At 45.1% G+C, this 23246-nt stretch overlaps 1 protein-coding gene across 3 annotated transcripts in view; it reads right to left on the bottom strand.

Annotated features, from left to right (window-relative positions):
• The window catches only part of MPPED2 (metallophosphoesterase domain containing 2), a 590399-nt gene that overhangs the window by 12806 nt on the left and 554347 nt on the right, over positions 1-23246 (bottom strand). For all 3 annotated transcript variants that reach the window (XM_085648294.1, XM_085648293.1, XM_085648295.1), the window contains exon 6: positions 3475-3588. In XM_085648294.1, coding sequence (XP_085504420.1) covers positions 3475-3588 — 114 coding nt within the window. The remainder of the gene's footprint in view (positions 1-3474; positions 3589-23246) is intronic.

Genomic DNA, 23246 nt, shown 5'->3' with positions numbered 1-23246 from the left:
AACTGGATGATGACTAGTTAATCTTTGTGCATGGCCTTCAACTGCATGCAAACACATTTTTGGGTACCTTTTATTTGTTTAAATTAGAAATATTCTTTTTGTTTAATTCGGCAGATTATGCAGCAGACGATGGATTATGTGGCAAATGCAGCAAATCCATAATTATGAAAAAAAAAAAGGCAGCAGAATCGCATAATTTCAGTGGCCCAGGACATAAAGTGTGTTGTCATAGACTGATCAGATTTCACTTCTGCAGAGCTTTGCTTTTACCTAGACTTGCATATTGTTTCACTTTACTGTTTAACATCCACTCCAGAGCTCATTGTCATGTTTGTGATTTCGGTAGCATATAAAGAATTTCAGATTGTTATCGTAGAGTTTTCTCTTTACCTACACCTTAGAAGCAGCAAAGAGTATATTATTTCAATTTCAACGGAGTAACGTTTAAGAGAGTTCTGGCACAGCGAAGGCAATCCCTTGCTCAATAACGTTATACTACCCTTACCACTTTGACAGAGAGGACTATGAATATTACATCATTAACTGGTTCAACTATATGTTGGTGTTTAATTACATTTCCCTTCTAGGTGTTATTTATTGGTATATATATTGTTAGGTCATAAGCATTGCATTTGGTATGCGAGTTATGGTTTGCAAAGCTGTTGTGTGGGGTATGGATTGCGCTTCAAACTATAACTGAATTTCAGTGTTTTTTCAGTTTAATATCATAACCATAGCAGCATTTTTACTATGTTATATATGTGAATTTCTAAGGTTTTTTTAAGCAGAGGTGTTTTAACCATACGTTCATATAACTTAAATTTAACCTTTGCATTCTTCAGTGTACTTTGTTTTTGTTTACATACTACGCCCAAGAACTCCCTATGCCTAAAACTATGCAGGCGGCCAACACCACTGCACACAGCCTTAGGCCCTGCAGCCAACCCTCGTTTGGCAGCCAACATCCACTGCGCATGGTCTTTAGACGTGATCAGCAGGGGTTGGCAACAACTCCAGATTTCTGGACAAGCCCCGCGCCCTATTCTTTGCAGGCAGAAAACTAAATGATATTTAGTTATGTCCAGCATGGGTAGGATGCAGGGACTCAAGGCACCTTACCCTCTGTGTGTACGGCCTTCAGCTGTATGCAGCATAGTTAGGCACAGGACCTGCCTTCTAGCCAAGCCCTGCGTCCAGTCTCTATGGTTGTCTGATTGCAAAGTGGAGCAGTACGGCACTAAATACTTCTCAAATACAAATACTTAAAATATCTTTTATAATAGTTTTATTGCAGAGGGTCCCACATGGGCGGGTGGTAGGTTCACCCTTCCCACTACACCGGTTTTCTTTTTCCCCAAACACGGTTCTCGGCTCACCATGTTGGGCAACGGCGACTACAACTTAAATGTTTCTGTGGCAGCTAGCCGAGCAGAAAACCACAACAATGCTGCAAGTGGTAGAATATAAAAACAATACATACATAGGTAGGGGGTTGATCGATTACCTCAAATATGATAAATCAATAAAACTCAGCATAAACTAATACAATATTTAACTACATGATCACAAAATGTAGTGGAATTTTATTTGAGAATACATGGTTTCTGTAGGAGTGGCATCTGGCTGTTGAGACGCTGTAGAAGCATGAGCAGGGGTAAGTATGTGATTGTGATGAGCTGTAGGCCAGGGGACTTTGGTGGTTTGGGTATTTAGACTAGTTGATGTATGTATGTGTCTGTACTATGGAGGGTCAAGCACATCTTCGTCCCAGTGCAATACCAGCTACTATAAATTCCTTTTGCAATTATACCTATATGTGTTTCACACGTATTCTCTTACAAAATATCATGTGCTTTGTCCTGTAAACTCTTGTTTCCTTTCCCCTCATCTTCTCTGTCGTAAATAAATAAGCTGAACATGGCTGTCCGATTTTGCCTAAAAAATTGCCCTTAGCTTCAAGTAAAGCTAGCCACCACTGGGAGACATCCTTAGTGCCCCCTTTTTCCACACAGGTACAGAACCTCACTTGTTTAATTCTCCTCTGCCCAAAATCAAGATCCATTCCCAACCTGTGAGTCTTCCCTGCCTTTTTATCTTCCCAGCCTGTCACCTTGGCCCAAAAGCCATCTTACCATAGCAAAATACTAAATCAAGCATCATCGAGGATAGTTCACTGTCCTTGCTCAAGCATCAGCCCAGCCAAAATGTTGTCTGCATTCAACAGTGTTATATTTAAGCCTGGGCAGAGTTCGCAGAGTTCAGCTACGTGGAAAAAACTCAGCCGCGCTACGTGGAGCTCCGCAATCGACAGAGTGCGTTGGATAAATGCTGTTCGCTGTGATTTTCAGTGCCAGGTGCTTGTCTGCACTGTGCAATCTTCACGAACAGCACCATGCACAGCGCAAGCAGGTGCCGCTTCCTTTCTGCCGCTTGAGTTGATTTTTACTGGAGCGGGAGCTTTCTCAACGCGAGTGGACAATTTCTCAACGCGAGCGGACGAGAGCATACGACCACTCGCAATGAGAAATCTGACCGCCTGCATTGAGAAATCTCACCGGGAGGTTGATTTTCCTCGCTCGCACTTGCCAACTTGATGTTGACGATCGCGAACGAGGGAAAATCTCGCTGGGAGGTGGATTTTCCTCGCTCATGCTCGCCAACTTGACGAACCTGAGCGAGGGAAAAAACTCTGCTCCGAGTTTTTCGAAACTCCACGAGCTTCCGTAACGCCGAGTGCGGAAATCTCCGCAAACTCCATGAGTGGAGCAGAGTTCACTGGCCCGACTTAGTTATATTCCCTTGAAAGTCTGTACAATCTAGTGTCCTGTGTTATTGTCAAGGTTGGACTGGCCATTCTACCACTTCGTTGTGAAGGCCTCTTTAAGAGTGGACTGATAGGAACATTCTAGCCAGGGCTGATTTTGGTTTCCAGTCGAGCACTTGGTTTCGTTCCACACTGCGTCTGCGTACGTACAGTTATGATGAAATCTGGTTTGCTACGATGTGATGGGAATGGTGCACTGTATGGTATAGTATTGTGTGATAACACAGTTTATGTTGCAGTTTGATGGGATAAATGGACACAGGGTGTTAAGTGATGCAGTACTGTGGAGGGTGCTGTGTTGCAAGCATGAGGTCATATGGTGTGACATCGTGTGGTGTGGAGCAGTTTACACAGGAGTGGTAAGGAGTACAGCTGCACACTGTGGTTGATATTGTACCAGGTTGTGTGATTAACTGCTGTTCTGTGTATTTTTTCATGGTACGTGTTGTATGGAGAGGAATGGTGCCATATATTGGAGGTGGAATGTAGTATTTAAGATTGTGTATATATGAAAAAGAGCTAAGGAGAGCGAAATATAACTTACACATAAAAAGTACCTTTCAATGCTGTTAGTGGAGAAAATACAAATGCTTGTCTTAAAATTGCGTCAGTGCATTTATTCAGAGAGGCAGCGGGCATTTTTTTCTTACCTTCGTGAATTCCACCAAAGACGTGCAGCTTGGGTCGCACTCGCCGCTGCACTGTGTTTAAGAGCTCCACGCAGCCCACTCTCTGCAGTTCCTTTGGAACCCAGTCTCGAAAACCTAAGGCGAAATGCAATCGATATTGTTAATTTTCTCTATTCAGGTATGGTTTCGTTTAGGCTTTCAGGAAGCCATAATTCACCGCAGGTTTATTGCGTTATCTGTAATCCTAACCTCCCCATTAAAGCCTGCAATTGCTTTTAAGAAACTTTTCTGTGCCACTTTATCTTCCCAGGGTTCGTGCGCTTTTTTTTTTTTTTTTTTATTCTCTTCTCTAATTAACATTTTTTCCGTAGGCCGTCTGATTGATTAAGCTACAGGCTGAGAATCGTATTTTCGTAGATAGAAGGTCCAGAGCGTTATTTCCCGGCAGTGGTGCAATGCTTAAACCCTGCTCCCCTCCATGTCCCTTTCTGGCCAAGGGGATACTGGAAGAATTTCGTGTGCTGGAAACATTACTCTACATTATGGATCAAATAAGTCCTATGTACTCCATCAAGGGCAGGATAAGGGGAAATCTACACTGTACATTTCAGTCCGAACAGTTATAAGGAAAGCACAGTTACCCAAGTTCCATATTTAGCGTTGCAGCGTGCAAAATATATAGGGGCCTATTTACGAACTTGTTATGCCGTGCAGCGCAGCAATTCACCATGCGACGCTGCACTGCGTGACAAGGAAAGAGCAGGCATGTGCAGTATTTAAGGCAATACAGCGCACACTCCTACCTTTTCTCCTGCGCTGGTGCCCTTTTGACAGCCTAGCACTACTGCAGGCACCCTTGCAATCTGGTGCAAGGGTACCTGTGCTGTATGCAGGATTGTTTTTGTGCACTAAAGGGGCCCCTTCCGGCACAAAAACAATCCTGAGAGGCACATTCCTCTTTCTATGTGTGCTGCCGAATGCACCGCACATAGAGGCAAAAACAGATATTTCTCCTGGTTATGCCCATCCTGGGAAGACGTTTCTTTTTTGCGCATTTCCAGGTCTACCAGTTCTGGTAAATGCAGAAATGCATCGAAAACCATGGGAGTTGCATGGGAACGCCCACAAAATGCAAGGACAGAGTAAGGCAACACAGCGATTTGCACTGCGTTGCCTTACTCCAGATTTATGGAGCCACTTAGGGCCACGCAAAGGGGCCTTGCTTGGCTTCATAAATCAAATGTTGTTACTCTTGCCCCACATTCCGTGGTGCAAAAGCGGCACAAACCGGCTCCTAAATCGGCCCCATAGTTTATGGTGCGATCATTACTTTAGGCCAGAGTTGTCCAGTGTAGGCCCTGGAGGGATGGGTGCAAATCGAATTTTCAGGATATCCAAATTACCCAAATAGGATATTTACGTACGTTTTTACATTTCAATTCTTTTTTTAAAATGTGGCTTAAATCTAAAATCATTTGGTCATTCTGAAAATCTTTCCTAGGTGTGTCCCACTTGAGCCTTGGATAGATTCCTGGTAACCATGGACCTATCTGATGAATAAAATATGATTGATATTTTAAAACAATGATAAAAGTTTTTTTTCCTACCACTGCAATATCCATACAATTTCTTGCCACGATTTCATGTCACCTTCCCTCCGTTTTAGGAACCAGAAAGGCCATTTTCAGTGTGACTAGTGCGGTTTTCATGTTCAATATACAGGGCACTCGGGTCTGACATGAGGTGGCCTTAGAACAGCACTGCTGTGCGGCTTATCATTGGCTCAGACCACTCTATCGGCTTTTCGTGCGGGCATTGAACCACCTATCCTCAAAAGGACCAGAGGGCGCAGAGTGACAACGAGACACACTGAGAGACGCGTCTAGGAAGGCAGACAGCAGCTGAGGGCAGCCGTGCCTGTTTCCCCATGCTCGCAGATGCTCACGCCATCCTCTACTTGCACTCTGCACAGGGCCCTTGTCTGCTTGGGAAGCTATGAATCACGTTCTGCTTCAGGAGCGCACGAGCTCTCACTAAGCGATGCTCCACTTTGTTGCACAAGGCATGGAGGTGGCATACCACGTCTCCTGCGCCCTTGTGAATCACAATGGTGCAACCGCAATGCGCTGTGACAAATTGCAAAGCCAATTGTTGGCGTTGCAATTGGTGCTGGTCAAACCTGCCCCTGGGAGCAGGGCTGCCTTTGACACCCAAAGCCCTTTAGCGCATCTGACCCTCTCGTGTTACAATGTGCGCCCTTTATACAGGGTCAAAACTCTTAAGAGCACCAGGCTTCTGTCAGCTCCTCAGTCAGCTGCAGGAAGAGCGCAGCAGCACAGCCAGGCAGGTCGGTGCTAATTCACCATTTTATAGTAAAAGCCACTTAGTTTTACAGTTAAAATAGAACAGCCATAAAAAAGAACATCAATTACAGCAAATGTCTTCTGCCTGGATTATTTAAGTGAGGTGCATAAAATGTAAGGGAGGGGATGAGGAATCTGATACGGAGGGATACGAGGAAACAGTGAAAACCCTTTAAAAGCTGCACCATAGTTTGATTGACGGAATCCCATCAGAGAAACCGCTAAACAAATTGAGTAGTGAGCGCATATCTACCCTGATTTGTTCCCCCCGAACTACAGCTTTCTAAAGAGAAGCCCCCGCAGCCCCCCTTTCTGCCCTGCCCTTTCCACCTGAGGTACCTGTGTGGGGTTGGAGAGGAAAGGAGGGTCTCAAAATTGCGAGAGTTCACATTCAACTTTCTGATAACAAAACTCTTCGTTTTGGAGGTAAAATTAAAGAACTAAAAAGTGGACTTAAGCAGACAGCTCTGTTCTAATAAGGGCAGGGAACTGTGCCCCAACGAAGAGTTCTAGGTAGATATCTGGGTAACAGCTACTGAAAGCAGATTCAAAGAAAAGAGATATGACCTGGATAAAACAGAGTTTACCCTTCAATCGCTAGTTACAACCACACACTCATTTAGGACCCATACCACCACTATCCAATGAAGAAGGCATCAATAGCTTTAAAGCAGAGAGCAATGAAAGGGGCAAGTAACTACTAGCTCCAGTTTGGCAATGCTCCAGAAGCACTGGTCACTCTGCGCTTCCACTGATAGCTCCCAAATCTTGATGCTACCTTGGGACAGGCATGCTTCCCAGAAGGACAACAAAAGGGACAGGTTGATGAAGCGAAGGCTAAATATCGAGGAAGAAATCAAGGCAGAAATATAAAACACATCATTGGCTTTAAGGAACTGCAAACATCATCACTGGGAGCCAGTGGGACTACAGAGAGTGGAGAAGAATGCCTTTTGTGGAAATAGGTCCTTCACCCTCAAGCTGAAAGGTCTTTCCAATGGAAGGCTCTTCATAGAGTGCAGCGCTGCAATACAAAGTCACTGGAATCAAGTGACGAACCAGAGACTCAAAGTCCGAGGTCGCCTTTAGAATATACCAACTTCATGAAAAAATGCTGAAACTGCAGTGGTGAACTGTGTACAATTGTCTAACACTAAATCCGAATTATCTTCAGGGTGTACATATTTCAAATTGAAGAGGTCATGAGGAGGTCATGATCATTTAATCAAAGGAGAGAAAGACAGTGATCTCTTGGACTTCCCTCTAGTTTTATCTGGTTAAAGGCTCATTAAGCTTTATTCGATTAAAGTTGAAAATAACGATAATAAATAATTTACCTAACGTTTTCTACAGCACTCATTTACACAGGCTCTTACATCCAATTTACAATAAATAAAATAAATAAAAATTGACTGCAGTCTCCAAGAAACAACTGTTACCAAGATGAGGTGGTAGCTGAAAAGGTTGTCAATGATGGATACGATTATCCAGACACAACTTTCTCCTTACAGTGAGTGATTGCACCACAAGCAGATCCTCATCATTACAACATGTGACCACTACTGGGTAGTGACCTTTCATCTTGGTCACTACATTTCATATCACCAAAGTAAGTAACATGATTACATTGAGACTGAAATTAAATAAAAAATACAATTAAAATAACAAAGCTATTAGAATTAAAAACACAAATTTAAATAAAAAAATGGGCTGCCCCTTCCCCCAAAATATTAGATTTGCTTATTTAAAATATTAAGTTTGCTTAATAAATCAATACAAATAAATGAAAGGTATTTGAATTAATTTTAAATAATAAGATTAAAGTTAGATTTCGACCTCAAAATAACTGCAAATAAATTACATAAACTTACATTTAAAGGTTAGTTTATTGAAACAAATAAATTAAACTAAATGAAGGCATTCAATTAAATGTTTGGGTTAATATTTTGTTTTGTTTAATGACATCTTTTAAAGGTTTTGCTTTTTAATGTACGTAAAAATAAACCAAACTTCAAAACCTCAGGCTATATATAGCCTTCTTGTGGCCATAACATAATTAAGAATGTCAGTGTTGTCCCCCTCAAATTCGATAACATCTCGTCATACACACCCACCCCTTAAACAACAATAAAGAATTGTCCTACATTACTTTAGGTTAGCAAAAGACCAGGTTGCTGTCTTTATGTTCCCCATGCGTTATCAAATTTATCTGGGAAGCATCTAGATCACCTTATCTGCCTCCATACACTTGACTAGATTCCGGCTCCGTTAATCCTACAAAGGTACCACGAGACTGCCGCCTGCCTGAGCCATACCTCATTTTGCTATCACCAACAACAAGTTAACAAATATTCTATGATGCCCATCACCCCAGACACCCAGAAGTGATAGCTAGCCCCGGAGGGAGCCCACAACGACTTGAATAGATAATAGTAATGCATATCCAGAAGATCTATACCACCATCATACACTCCTTTATGAAAGGCAATCAGTGAAATTCTGTGAGTTCCAACCGCACATGAATACTTGGGCTATCACTCAAAGTTGTAATAATATGTCTCCGGCACCCACACAGTACGCAGTGCATATAGGAAGAAGGGCAGCTCAGTCATTTTAAAAAGGGCTGGTTTTCCAAACAGAGCTAGGGAGGGTGTCCTCCAACATACTACCTCGGCTCTAAAGTGGTTCAGCAGTGTCTCCAAATGACTTCAAAAAAGCTCCCTTTGTCCCTTGTCACATATACCCCAAATAATCAAAAATATTCTGTTGCAATTTTAACCTGCAAAGTCATGGCCTCCACTGGTTGCCAAACACCCACTGGCTAGGGCCCTCATTTGTTCAAATTGTATATGAAATTAATTATAATTTAAAATAATTTAAAGGTCAAATATCAAAATAAGACTAGGATAATAACCTGGATAAAAATAAATCGAGTAAAGTAAAAAAGAAAATATCCCTGTCTTTATATGTGCATTGTAAGATCGAAACAGTGGCGGTCTTGACAGTGGTAAAAGTTAGCTTAAAAGGGGAGAATGAGATGATACATTTGCTGCAACATGGCTCTGGGTAGATTCGATAGATATCGATTTAGTAACATACATGCCCAAGGAAGTTTGATGCCACCCATTCTATAAGTTTTATATATTTAGTAGATATTTACTGGCTCCACTAAGAAAGCAAGATGGACAAGGTTGGTAGAAATTATTTCATTTGTGATCTGAGAGGGGCCAGCAAGTATAAAAGCTTCTACTTAAAAAAAAAAGTGGTTCGGTCAAGGATGACAACTAAGTTAGAAGCGAAGTACCAGAGAGCAAGATAAATTCACCGACGAGCAAACTTTGAAAAGTTCTGCAATACGGAGACGGAACAACATAAACAAGAACATTCCGAATATTGTAAAGCCAGAAAAACAACGTGAACATCGCTCCTTTTGGTGCCGAGCCACTCATTTGTTAAAGACTTCCTTTGCGTACTTCACTTGTAAAACCAGAAGGAGTTTATTGGTCTCGGACGTAAGACACATAACTACTGCTTTCACCACAATGAAAGCTGGACTGACTGAGAGAACAGGATGTTTGTGGCCTTGAGCTGGGACAGCATTCCTTTATCAAGCACTGGAATGCTGCGGATGCCCAGCACCCACTTAAAGCTTGTGCAATAAAGTCAAAGGAACTTGAATATTCGTAGCCTGTGCGATGCGCTCTCAGTGACTGGTCCATTGGAGGACATGCCCTTCCTCAATAAAAAAATAAGTAGTAATGTAAACAACGGATTAAAAGGGAGAAATGATGTGGGGGTTATGCGATAAGAGAGCGTCTGCCGCAGAAGTCAGAATAATATTTAAAACTTAACAAGGGTCATTCACGAGTGCTGCGACCACACTGTTGAACTCACATCTGGACAACCTACTGTCTCCACACAACCTTGTTTCTTCCAGAAAGTCCTCACATACAGATTTCTTCCAGCTTGGACAGGTATATATGTTGAACTCTTGAAACTCCATCAACCGTTTACTGCCCAAATGTCATTAACATATGGCTTATTGGGCACAATATACTTTTTTGGGTGCCAAGTGCAATAGACAATGGTTACATATTGCATGTGAGGCTAGCTGATGCAAAGAGACAGTACAGAGATACTTGGGCGCTATAGAAATTTGATGATCCTATTATAGTTATATGTACTATAGAGGAAGTTCAACAAGAGTCGAGGCCAGGGCAACATAGGAACTAGCCTTACACTGCAACCACAAGAGGGTACAGAGAATAAAATAAATGTCTTAAAATGTTATTTGCTAGGGGAAAAGGAGCACTCAAACACCAATGTGTCAATCAATAAATCAATCACATTTGTAAAGCTCGCTACTCACCCGTGAGGGTCTCAAGGTGCTAGAGGGGGCTACTGATCGAACATACAGGTCTTGAGTAGTTTCCTGAAGGTCAGCAGGTCCTGGGTTTGTCGCAGGTGGGTGGGGAGGGTGTTCCATGTCTTGGCAGCGAGGTGGGAGAATGATCTGCTGCCGGTGGTCATTCGGCGGATGCGAGGGACAGTGGTGGGGGTGAGGTCCGCGGAGCGAAGCTGGCGGTTCGGGTGTAGAAGGTGAGTCGTTTGCTGCGGTATGCTGGTCCGGCGTTGTGGAGTGCTTTGTGAGTGTGGGTGAGGAGCTTGAAGGTGATCCTCTTATTGACCGGGAGCCAGTGCAGTTCTCTTAGGTGGGCGGTGATGTGGCTGTGGCGAGGGATTCCGAGGATGAGGTGTGCGGAGGAGTTTTGTATGCGTTGAAGTCTTTTCTGGAGTTTGGCCGTGGTTCCCGCGTAGAGGGCGTTGCCGTAGTCCAGCCTGCTGCTGACGAGGGCTTGGGTGACTGTCCTGGTTTCAGTGGGGATCTATCTGTAGATCTTGCAGAGCATGCGGAGGGTGTTGAAGCAGGAGGAGGAGACCGCGTTTACTTGCTGGGTCATAGAGAGCGTTGAGTCCAGGATGAACCCCAGGTTGCGAGCGTGGATGGTGGGTGTCGGGGCAGTTCCCAGCGTGGCCGGCCACCAGGAGTCGTCCCATGCGGAGGGGGTTTAGCAGAGGATGAGGACCTCCGTCTTCTCAGAGTTCAGTTATAGGCGGCTGGTCTTCATCCACTCTGCGACGGCCTTCATTCCCTCATGGAGGTTGGATTTGGCGGTGGCCGGGTCATTGGGGAGAGAGAGGATCAGCTGGGTGTCATCGGCGTACAAGATGATGAGGTGGTGCACTCGGACGATGTTGGCGAGAGGTGCCATGTAGATTTTGAAAAGTGTCGGGCTGAGGGATAATCCTTGGGATACGACGCAGGTCATCGTGGTGGCTTCAGATAGGAACAAGGGGGAACGGACTCTCTGGGTTCTGCCGGTGAGGAAGGAGGTGATCCAGTTTGGGTTTTATCGCAGATCCCTGCGTCGTGGAGGTGTGTGCGCAGGGTGTGGTGGCAGACGGTGTCAAAGGCAGCCGAGAGGTCAAGGAGGATGAGGGCGGCGGTCTCGCCGTTATCCAGCAGGGCCCTTATGTCGTCGGTGGCGGCGATGAGGGCGGTTTCGGTGCTGTGATTGCTTCGGAAGCCGGATTGGGAGGAGTCCAGGATGTTGTTCTTCTGAAGGAAGTGGGTCAGTTGTCTGTTGGTGGTCTTCTCAATGACTTTCGCTGGGAACGGGAGCAAGGAGATGGGTCGAAAGTTCTGAGGTCTTTTGGGTCCGCCTTGGGTTTCTTGAGTAGGGCGTTGATCTCGGCGTGTTTCCAGCTCTCCGGGAAGGTAGCGGTCTCGAAGGAGCTGTTGATGATCTTCGGGAGTTGGGGTGCGATGATGGAGCTTGCTTTGTTGAAGATGTGGTGGGGGCAGGGGTCTAAAGGTGAGCTGGAGTGGATGGTGTTCATTATTTTGGTGGTGCCTTCGTCGTTGACGTTGTTCCAGGAGAGAAGGAGGTCAGTGTGTTTGGTGGGCGTTGAGTTGGGGGTGTCGGCATCTGTCGTCGGTGTCTAAGCTGTTGTGGATGTCTGCGATCTTGCGGTGGAAGAAGGTGGCCAGGGAGTCGCAGAGTTCTTGCGACGGCGGGATGTCATTGGAGCTGGCGAGTTCTTTCATGATGTTGAAGAGCTCTTTGCTGTTGTGTGCGTTGTTATCGATGCGCTCCTTGAAGGTGGTCGTTTTGGCAGATCGGATGAGTTGGTGGTGCTTGCGTCTGGCGTTCTTGAGGGCTGCGTGGTTGTCTGGTGTCTGGTCGTAGCACCACTGCTTCTCGAGTCTTCGGCAGGTTTGCTTGGAGGTCGGCGTTGAACCAGATGGCTCTCGTGTCGGTGCGCCTATTTGAGGGTTTTCTGATCGGGGCGAGGGTGTCGGCGCAGTCATCGATCCATTGTCTGAAGTTGTTGGCCGCTGCGTTGGTGTCTGAGGGCTCGGATGAAATGCCTTGGGCGAGGGTGGTGATGAGCTGGTCTTCGGAGACTTTGTTCCAGCTGCGGTGTGAGATTCGTTGCGATTGGTTGTGTGCGGTGTGTTTGTCGAAGGAGAAGTGGATGCAGTGGTGGTTGGTCCAGTGGAGTTCAGTGGTGTGGCTGAAGGCGACTTGGTTGCTGGCGGAGAAGATGGGGTCGAGGGTGTGTCCGGCGGAGTGGGTGGGTGTCGAGATGAGCTGCTTGAGTCCGAGGTTGGTGAGGTTGTAGATCAAGGTTGTGAAGTTGCTGTTGTTTGCGGTCTCGAGGTGGAAGTTCAGGTCTCCAAGGAGAATGTAGTCTGTGGAGGCGAGGGCGTGCGTGCTGATGAGGTTGGTGATGGAGTCGCTGAACTGCGGTCGGGGTCCCGGGGTTCTGTAGACGAGGGTTCCTCTGAGGGTGGTGTTGTGATTGACATGGATCTGGAAGTGTAGGTGTTCGGCCATGCTGAGGGAGTGTTTGGTGTTGGTCGAGATTCTGATGGTGTTCCTGTGGACGATGGCGATTCCTCCTCCTGGTTTGTTGTTTCGGTCCCTGCGGGTGATCTTGTAGCCGTCCGGGATGGATATGGCGGGCACCGACGAGGCGTTCATCCATGTGTAAATGTGTAATTTTCCCTATGGCTCTGAACATCCTTGCAACGGAGCTGAAAACTGTGGTGCATATGTCCCAGTGAGCAACCAGTAGACAGAATGCGGCCGACTGTATACAGAGGTAGGCTGTATTCAGTGGTTAATTTGAGCAGTTTTCTTTTGGTGCTCGGCACCGGCACTTAATTGTCAACAACGGCGTTTGTTACAGTCTACTCTACCACAGGGAGATGAGCACAACAGTTAATTATTAATTCAATATATTTTTAAAAATTACTATTTCCCTCCGCCCAAGCCATTCATATTGCTTTGGGGGCCTGAATTAGTTCTAATTGTCACACTTGTAGGAGTGTGATGGCCAGTAGTTGTGTTGTTACTATCATTGCCTCCAGGGGAAATGTGTGGTGCAAGCTGCAGTAACCTCCTGACAAGAGCCCCGTCACTTATGTGTTTTTTACAACCTGAGTGCTGACTGTATTTGTCAGAGATTTTAAGAATTTCACAAAACCTTGTGCACATAAAAACAGCGTTTTACTCTGTTCATAAACTGAAAGGGCAAAATGAAAGAAAATGCAAATGGATTCTAATAAACTGTGTAATTTTGTTTCACACAGTATGGCTTTAAAAGACACTCTGAATCTAAGGTTTAATTGTGCAAATCTACAAGCCCAATTATATAAGAAATGCAACACTGGGGCTGTTGTGACAAAATATCTTCTTTCAAAATAGGATATTAAGTGCCAATAATGTTTATATTCTCCATAAAGTATTGAAAAAGAATTTTTATTTTTTCAAAATACACAACCAAAACCCCATGTCGGCACTTTGTATCATGCAGGATACAGTAACAGTGTATCTGGCAACTTCCCTGGATGCACCGTTCTAACCCCTCAGACATCCCCTCACATACAACATATATACTACATCCACAATGTACAAGAACAAAACATATCCTCATTCCATCACTAAAGGATCGTCACTGTTAGCGCCTGAATTGGCCAAATGGTATTTCAGACTAAACACCCTGACCTACAGATCTCGGCCTTTGGAAATCTTGATGGTGCTTGACAGATCAGATGGACCTTTGCCACCGTGGTGAGAATCGAGCTGAAACAAATCACAAGTGATGCATATATCATCAACTGCCAGATTCTTAATGTTCAGTCAAAGATGAGAGGTTGGATACGTTTTGTTTTTAAAAGCTGTATTCATCTTAAAGGATTATTATGGTTTTGTCATCTTTACTCAGATTAGTCCAGTGTACAGAAATATAGAGTAAAGAGGTTGATTAGTGACAGCATAAACCAATAGTGAGTGTTCCATAAAGGACATTGTCACTAACTAGCAAAGAGCCTAACCTACTCTACGCAGAGAAACTTATGAAGAGTTCCTTTTCAGAAAAGTGCAAGCTTTCAGAGACTAGAACTTCCCATGAATAGTCCTTCTGGAATCTCAGCAAAGGTCCCCACGGCTCTAGTAGCAACTGTCAGAATATCATTGATAGAGGAATGATCGTTGCAGTAGCATTGATCAGAGAAGCCAGAATAAAGTCACTTTTAGCAGCAGCTGTCGGCAACAAAGGATGAGGGTGAAATAGAGTGACTCTCCCATAGCAGAGCCATGTAGGAAAAATATCTCCAAGTAGAACTCAAAGGTCAGAATGCGGGCAGAAGGAATCTCTCATAACTCACTACGAATACTCATTAATATAAAATTATACATCAATGTAACAAAACTAAGTAGGTGTCCGATTCTCTCATCCAAGGAAACTGCTCATCCGCTGGGGCTGTCAACATCTGTTGTTTCTCTTCTCGAAGCCCACAGCAAACATTCAAGCCGGTATATAGTAAAACACTGTTACCGCTAATGGTAACATGGAGGAAAGTTCTCATGAGAACCTTCTTACCTAAGCTAAAAGCTGCGTTCAGGGTCTATTGTGAATACAAAGGCTAGTTAGATGCTCTGAAACAAATATATCAATGATGTTCTAGTTAAGCATACATAAAGTATATCTAAATTATTGTTCATTTTAATAGTCTATTAATTATGAAGTCACAGCAAGGTTCAACGTTATATAAATTAACTAATATGGTGTGATGAAGCTAAGGAAACATAAGATTGAAGTCAGCACATTCTTTAGCAGGATGCTGGTGCTAGGCAAAATGTTCTAAATAAACGTCTACTTAGCTATGAGCAAGAGCCAAAAGAAAAGGCTGGGGCCTAAATGTAGAAGCACATTTAAGAATGACAGCCTAGTACAAAAGGTTTCTTTACGCTACTTTCATATATAGGTAAGCATATATTCCCTATGTGCTATTTTCTATGTGAAAGTATTATTTTATTAAAACTGAAATGCATTCTAAAGTGATTGTTTTTCATGTTTAAAGCAAGCACATTTTCCTGTGTGTTATTGTTTCTCTATGTGAAAACATTTCTGCAATGGTTTAAATGTATTCTAAAGTGCACTTCTAATATGGTCTGCATTTGTTTTAAAATTAATTCCGTACATCACTAAGGCCCCTATAGCTGCCCCACATTTGACAGATCCTTTCCCACTTAGACCTGACATACTGCAGCCCTGCACTAATCCATATCCATTTGCCATTGTTCCACCAACGGTGGTTCGGCCGCATCCCATAAGCATACAACATTTTGTTTTGCCTCTGCAAATCCCAGAGTGGACAGCAATCTGGGGTACTTGCCTGGGGTTTCCTCTCCCACACGTTCAACAGGACCATTTTAACTGTGGTCCCGGTACAGAGACCTGCCTCCTGTCTAAGCCCTTCTCAAACCCTGTCCCAGAAGTTCCTCAGCTTCGGACAGTCCCAAGGTGTGTGCAAGCAGCCCCCTAGTAACCCACACCCCCTGTTACACCTGTCAGAGGAAGCGTACCCCATCCTATGCGTAAGCACACTTGTACAGGATCTGTGCAATAAGTGTAACTGCACTAATCGAATGCATGCTCTTATGGCCATTTCCCCGGGTGACCGAATCGCTTCCTCCCATTCCTTATACTCCATAGATCCTACATCGACCTCCCAGGTCTCCTGAAGCTTCACCAGGGGATCAATTTACTGTAAGTAAGGGAGATCGCCCTTGTACACAGCAGTTCACTCAACAACATATCCTCAAGAGGAGAGGCATCCTCCAATAGTGTGTTCTGCTCCAGAAGCACCATCAAATCATGCCTCAACTGATAGAATTGGAGGAACTCCTCGGGTGCCATGTCATACTCCTCCCGTAATGTCTCCCAGGTTATGTTATGTTATGTTACTGCCATTTGTATAGCGCAACAGCTGCCCCAGCAAAGGGGCGTCCCGGTGCTGTCAGCAAGGCAACTAACGCGGAAGGAGACAGGAGCTACACGCTGGGAAATAAGTGGTTTTTTATGGTCTTTCTGAATGTCAAATAGTTAGTATGGTTTCGAATGTGAGTGGGCAGTGAGTTCCAAAGGAGGGCTGTCCTGCTGTGGAAGGAACGGCCTCCTGCCCGCACTCTCTGGAACCTAGGGACCCTCACCAAGTGCTGTCCAAGTGACTGGAGCTGGCGTGTAGGAACATAGGGAGTAACCAGGTTGGCCAGAATACTAGGAGTGTTAAATTTCAGGGCCTTAAAAGTAATACAAAGGGCCTTAAATTCTATTCTCCTGGCCACCGGTAACCAGTGAAGTCGGTGAATTGTGGGTGACACCGGACAAGACCTGCGCAAGCCAATCAGTGATCTGGCTGCTGTGTTCTGGACCCGTTGTAGCCGAGCAATTTCGGCCTTATTTGTCCCTAAATACAGGGAACAGGCATAATCCAATCTGGACATTATAGCTGTCTGGATAATAGTCTGGCACATCGGGGGGGTCAAATAACCCCAATGTGGGTCTAAGCCCCCACAAGAGCCCAAAACACGTCCCTGCTACCTTTTTCGTTTGGGCTTGATAGCTGAACGATGAGTCTAACCAGACCCCCAGGTTTTTGACAACTTGCTTAGGAGGAGGGGCACTCCCCAAATTTTCTGGCCACCAAAGCTCACTCCAAAGTCCATGGTCCTTTCCCACCAAAAATACCTCAGATTTACTGGCGTTCTGCTGGAGGCACAGGGTCAAGACTGATTTGCATATGGCTGGGTTCAAACTGGAATGGCATGGTGAGCAAAAAAACGATGGATTTAGGCCCAGATCTCTGTACTGGGGTGAATGTATGACATTGTTCTGCATTCTGTCCATCAATTGTTGTTTTTGCATTTGTCACCCCGAGTGGGAAGGGTATGCTCAGACGTGAGTCCCTTGCTCTCCATGCCACTGGAATCAGGCTATCCTGGCTGACGAGGGCTGAAAGCCCGAAACCGGTCCTAGGATGCTTGTTTCCAGTCCAGGGAGGACCTGGCTTGGCAGTTCGGGCTGGACTTTTCCCATGGGGCACAGGGTCAAGACTGATTTGCATATGGCTGGGTTCAAACTGGAATGGCATGGTGAGCAAAAAAACGATGGATTTAGGCCCAGATCTCTGTACTGGGGTGAATGTATGACATTGTTCTGCATTCTGTCCATCAATTGTTGTTTTTGCATTTGTCACCCCGAGTGGGAAGGGTATGCTCAGACGTGAGTCCCTTGCTCTCCATGCCACTGGAATCAGGCTATCCTGGCTGACGAGGGCTGAAAGCCCGAAACCGGTCCTAGGATGCTTGTTTCCAGTCCAGGGAGGACCTGGCTTGGCAGTTCGGGCTGGACTGTTCCCATGGGGCACAGGGTCAAGACTGATTTGCATATGGCTGGGTTCAAACTGGAATGGCATGGTGAGCAAAAAAACGATGGATTTAGGCCCAGATCTCTGTACTGGGGTGAATGTATGACATTGTTCTGCATTCTGTCCATCAATTGTTGTTTTTGCATTTGTCACCCCGAGTGGGAAGGGTATGCTCAGACGTGAGTCCCTTGCTCTCCATGCCACTGGAATCAGGCTATCCTGGCTGACGAGGGCTGAAAGCCCGAAACCGGTCCTAGGATGCTTGTTTCCAGTCCAGGGAGGACCTGGCTTGGCAGTTCGGGCTGGACTGTTCCCATGGGGCACAGGGTCAAGACTGATTTGCATATGGCTGGGTTCAAACTGGAATGGCATGGTGAGCAAAAAAACGATGGATTTAGGCCCAGATCTCTGTACTGGGGTGAATGTATGACATTGTTCTGCATTCTGTCCATCAATTGTTGTTTTTGCATTTGTCACCCCGAGTGGGAAGGGTATGCTCAGACGTGAGTCCCTTGCTCTCCATGCCACTGGAATCAGGCTATCCTGGCTGACGAGGGCTGAAAGCCCGAAACCGGTCCTAGGATGCTTGTTTCCAGTCCAGGGAGGACCTGGCTTGGCAGTTCGGGCTGGACTGTTCCCATGGGGCACAGGGTCAAGACTGATTTGCATATGGCTGGGTTCAAACTGGAATGGCATGGTGAGCAAAAAAACGATGGATTTAGGCCCAGATCTCTGTACTGGGGTGAATGTATGACATTGTTCTGCATTCTGTCCATCAATTGTTGTTTTTGCATTTGTCACCCCGAGTGGGAAGGGTATGCTCAGACGTGAGTCCCTTGCTCTCCATGCCACTGGAATCAGGCTATCCTGGCTGACGAGGGCTGAAAGCCCGAAACCGGTCCTAGGATGCTTGTTTCCAGTCCAGGGAGGACCTGGCTTGGCAGTTCGGGCTGGACTGTTCCCATGGGGCACAGGGTCAAGACTGATTTGCATATGGCTGGGTTCAAACTGGAATGGCATGGTGAGCAAAAAAACGATGGATTTAGGCCCAGATCTCTGTACTGGGGTGAATGTATGACATTGTTCTGCATTCTGTCCATCAATTGTTGTTTTTGCATTTGTCACCCCGAGTGGGAAGGGTATGCTCAGACGTGAGTCCCTTGCTCTCCATGCCACTGGAATCAGGCTATCCTGGCTGACGAGGGCTGAAAGCCCGAAACCGGTCCTAGGATGCTTGTTTCCAGTCCAGGGAGGACCTGGCTTGGCAGTTCGGGCTGGACTGTTCCCATGGGGCACAGGGTCAAGACTGATTTGCATATGGCTGGGTTCAAACTGGAATGGCATGGTGAGCAAAAAAACGATGGATTTAGGCCCAGATCTCTGTACTGGGGTGAATGTATGACATTGTTCTGCATTCTGTCCATCAATTGTTGTTTTTGCATTTGTCACCCCGAGTGGGAAGGGTATGCTCAGACGTGAGTCCCTTGCTCTCCATGCCACTGGAATCAGGCTATCCTGGCTGACGAGGGCTGAAAGCCCGAAACCGGTCCTAGGATGCTTGTTTCCAGTCCAGGGAGGACCTGGCTTGGCAGTTCGGGCTGGACTGTTCCCATGGGGCACAGGGTCAAGACTGATTTGCATATGGCTGGGTTCAAACTGGAATGGCATGGTGAGCAAAAAAACGATGGATTTAGGCCCAGATCTCTGTACTGGGGTGAATGTATGACATTGTTCTGCATTCTGTCCATCAATTGTTGTTTTTGCATTTGTCACCCCGAGTGGGAAGGGTATGCTCAGACGTGAGTCCCTTGCTCTCCATGCCACTGGAATCAGGCTATCCTGGCTGACGAGGGCTGAAAGCCCGAAACCGGTCCTAGGATGCTTGTTTCCAGTCCAGGGAGGACCTGGCTTGGCAGTTCGGGCTGGACTGTTCCCATGGGGCACAGGGTCAAGACTGATTTGCATATGGCTGGGTTCAAACTGGAATGGCATGGTGAGCAAAAAAACGATGGATTTAGGCCCAGATCTCTGTACTGGGGTGAATGTATGACATTGTTCTGCATTCTGTCCATCAATTGTTGTTTTTGCATTTGTCACCCCGAGTGGGAAGGGTATGCTCAGACGTGAGTCCCTTGCTCTCCATGCCACTGGAATCAGGCTATCCTGGCTGACGAGGGCTGAAAGCCCGAAACCGGTCCTAGGATGCTTGTTTCCAGTCCAGGGAGGACCTGGCTTGGCAGTTCGGGCTGGACTGTTCCCATGGGGCACAGGGTCAAGACTGATTTGCATATGGCTGGGTTCAAACTGGAATGGCATGGTGAGCAAAAAAACGATGGATTTAGGCCCAGATCTCTGTACTGGGGTGAATGTATGACATTGTTCTGCATTCTGTCCATCAATTGTTGTTTTTGCATTTGTCACCCCGAGTGGGAAGGGTATGCTCAGACGTGAGTCCCTTGCTCTCCATGCCACTGGAATCAGGCTATCCTGGCTGACGAGGGCTGAAAGCCCGAAACCGGTCCTAGGATGCTTGTTTCCAGTCCAGGGAGGACCTGGCTTGGCAGTTCGGGCTGGACTGTTCCCATGGGGCACAGGGTCAAGACTGATTTGCATATGGCTGGGTTCAAACTGGAATGGCATGGTGAGCAAAAAAACGATGGATTTAGGCCCAGATCTCTGTACTGGGGTGAATGTATGACAATGTTCTGCATTCTGTCCATCAATTGTTGTTTTTGCATTTGTCACCCCGAGTGGGAAGGGTATGCTCAGACGTGAGTCCCTTGCTCTCCATGCCACTGGAATCAGGCTATCCTGGCTGACGAGGGCTGAAAGCCCGAAACCGGTCCTAGGATGCTTGTTTCCAGTCCAGGGAGGACCTGGCTTGGCAGTTCGGGCTGGACTGTTCCCATGGGGCACAGGGTCAAGACTGATTTGCATATGGCTGGGTTCAAACTGGAATGGCATGGTGAGCAAAAAAACGATGGATTTAGGCCCAGATCTCTGTACTGGGGTGAATGTATGACATTGTTCTGCATTCTGTCCATCAATTGTTGTTTTTGCACCGGAGGCAGTTAGCGGTCATCCATTCAGCGACCACCGCCAGGTCACCCTGAAATTTCAGGGCGTCCCTCTTGGTGTCGCTAGAGAGTGCTACCACCAGCTGAGTGTCGTCGGCGTAGGAGACCATGGTCAGTCCCCTGTTTCTAGCCACCGCTGCCAGCGGTTGGACATAGAGATTGAATAAAAGGGGACTGAGGGAGGAACCTTGTGGAACACCTTGTTTGATGGAATGGATGCCTGAGGAAAAAGGGGGGACAAAAACTCTAAAAGACCTCTCACTAAGGAACGATGTGAACCACTTCAAGGCCGAGCCTATAATCCCCGCCTCCTCCAAGTGTTGTAGCAGAATGGTATGAAAAAAAGAAGAAGAGAGTTTCCCAGGTATTGCCAAAAGGGACCGGGTATATATAGTGTTAAAAAATAAAGATTTCCCTTTTGTATTGTTCAAAGACTCCTGTGATGAAATCATATACAATATACAATGGACCAAAGAAAAGAGATATTAGGAACTGTAGCACCACGAAATTGAAATGTATTGTTATTTTATTAAAAATACCTAGATTTTTTTGAATACTCACTCTGACTGAATAAAGCTCTGAGCGGTTCCGGGTAAATAGGTGGTCTTAACCCCTTGAGTGCCCCGCCCTTTTCCCGCCCTGTGCCGGCCCTTTCATTAGCGGGCGGGGTTCATGACGAGATAGTCTCGTCATGGGCACAGCGCAACCGCGGCCCATGACGAGACCATCTCGTCATGGGCACTCAAGAGGTTAAAACACTAAATTGGCCGTACGCGACGCAAACACGTAAACTCCCGAAAGTGACATAGTATATAAATGGCTGACACACGATGGCATCGTCTATGACAAGCCATCGTGAACCCCGGTAGCAGAGACGCTTCGCGTCCAATAAGGTAAGGAGTCTAGACAAATAACGCATAGTTCGCCTGTGTGCATTGATTTAAGTGTTAAGGCTGATAATAGTTTTCTTTATACACCATGAGTATTCTTAAGAACAGGAGTATTGTCCCGTTCATTCTCTTTCTTTCTTTTTTAAGCCAACCCAGTTTGTGATCTAGAAAGACAAGGTGCTTTAGTAAGGGTGTCCCAGAATTAGATTCTCAGCCTCTAGTCAAGTATTTCCTAATTAGATTGTCAGGAGTAGTTCCTTTTAAAGGTTACCATCTAGATATTGCTAGTGAACGACTTTATAACGCGATGGCTTCCGTTTTAGAAACCATATTGAGGATATATTTATTTTGGCTATTCGTAATAGAACGTTTGGAATTATTTCTCCAAATAGAGCTCATTTATATCAACTAGATGTTGTTTAGAACGCTCTTTCTGATTTAATAAAGTTTTGAGTAGTTTCGGTAAAATATTTGGGCTTAAACTACTAAAATGGCCGCACGAGACGAAAATTTGCATATCCCCGGAAGTGACACAGTATTTAAACGGAAATGACATGGAGACGCCGTCTTTGACGAGCCATCGTGAATCCCGGTAGCAGAGACGCTGCGCATCTTATACGGTAAGGAGTTTAGGCGTAGTATGCATAGTTCGGCGGCTCAGGTTGATTTAAAATCTTAAGGCAGATACTTTCTGTATAGACTATGAATACAATTAAAAAAAAAAAAAACAGGGTTTTTTCTTTTCTTAGTCAGAACAGTCTGTTTTTTAAAAATCGACACAGAGCTTCAGAAAGAGTGTTTAATAAATAGATTACTCTTTTCTAGTCGAGCACTCATTAGATAGACATGTAGTAGTCGTTCATGGAAGGGGTGTCACTTAGGTAGTGTTAGTGAACGATATTACAGTGCAATGCCTTTGTTTCAATAAATTGCATTGACGGTATATTTAATGTTAGGAAACAGGAATAGATTCACAGACAGCTGGGCTCAAGGGAGTTTTGTAAAAACATTAAGTAAATAGTGAGGAATTCTTGGCATGTTAGGTCGTATACTGTTAACCTAACAGTCCTTGATGAATATACTTGAATTTATCATTCATATATATAGACTTTTTATTTTTATTTATATTTTTTAATTTTAGGAATTAACTTCTGCTTGAATTGAACAAAGGCAGTAGTATTACCGGTATTATAAAAAGTGAAAATATGCACCGGAAGCTTTCGACATTAAAAGGAAGGCTAAGAATAATATACAATACAAATCTGTGTTTGCATGGTGAGTTAATTCATCTAAATTACTTTTTAGCAAATAGGCCCGAATTGTTCTATGTATATTAATTCTAGTACATATACTCCTTGATTTAATAGGGTTCATGAACTCGATACCCTCTACTAATCACATATCGAATATGTAAAGCATCGATAAGAAAACAGAGAGGAAATAAATGTATGACTACGGGTGAGTTAAGAGCAAAAAATAGTTGATTAAACAATAGGTTCAGATGTATACTAATTACCATGATTAAATAAAAAATAAAAAATACATTGTATATTATTTATCTATTTGCCTAAATAGGACGGAGGAAATCGATATCCCCTCTTGGTCCGCAAAGGGTAAGAATGAAGAAGTTATATCCCTTATATAAGTACATCTAAGAGTATGGGATGAGTCTAAACTCTAA

Source organism: Triturus cristatus, chromosome 3_2 (assembly GCF_964204655.1).
Source record: "Triturus cristatus chromosome 3_2, aTriCri1.1, whole genome shotgun sequence".
Taxonomy (NCBI): domain Eukaryota; kingdom Metazoa; phylum Chordata; class Amphibia; order Caudata; family Salamandridae; genus Triturus; species Triturus cristatus.
The sequence above is the reverse complement of the archived record's forward strand: the minus strand, read 5'-3'. Positions and strand labels throughout refer to the sequence as shown.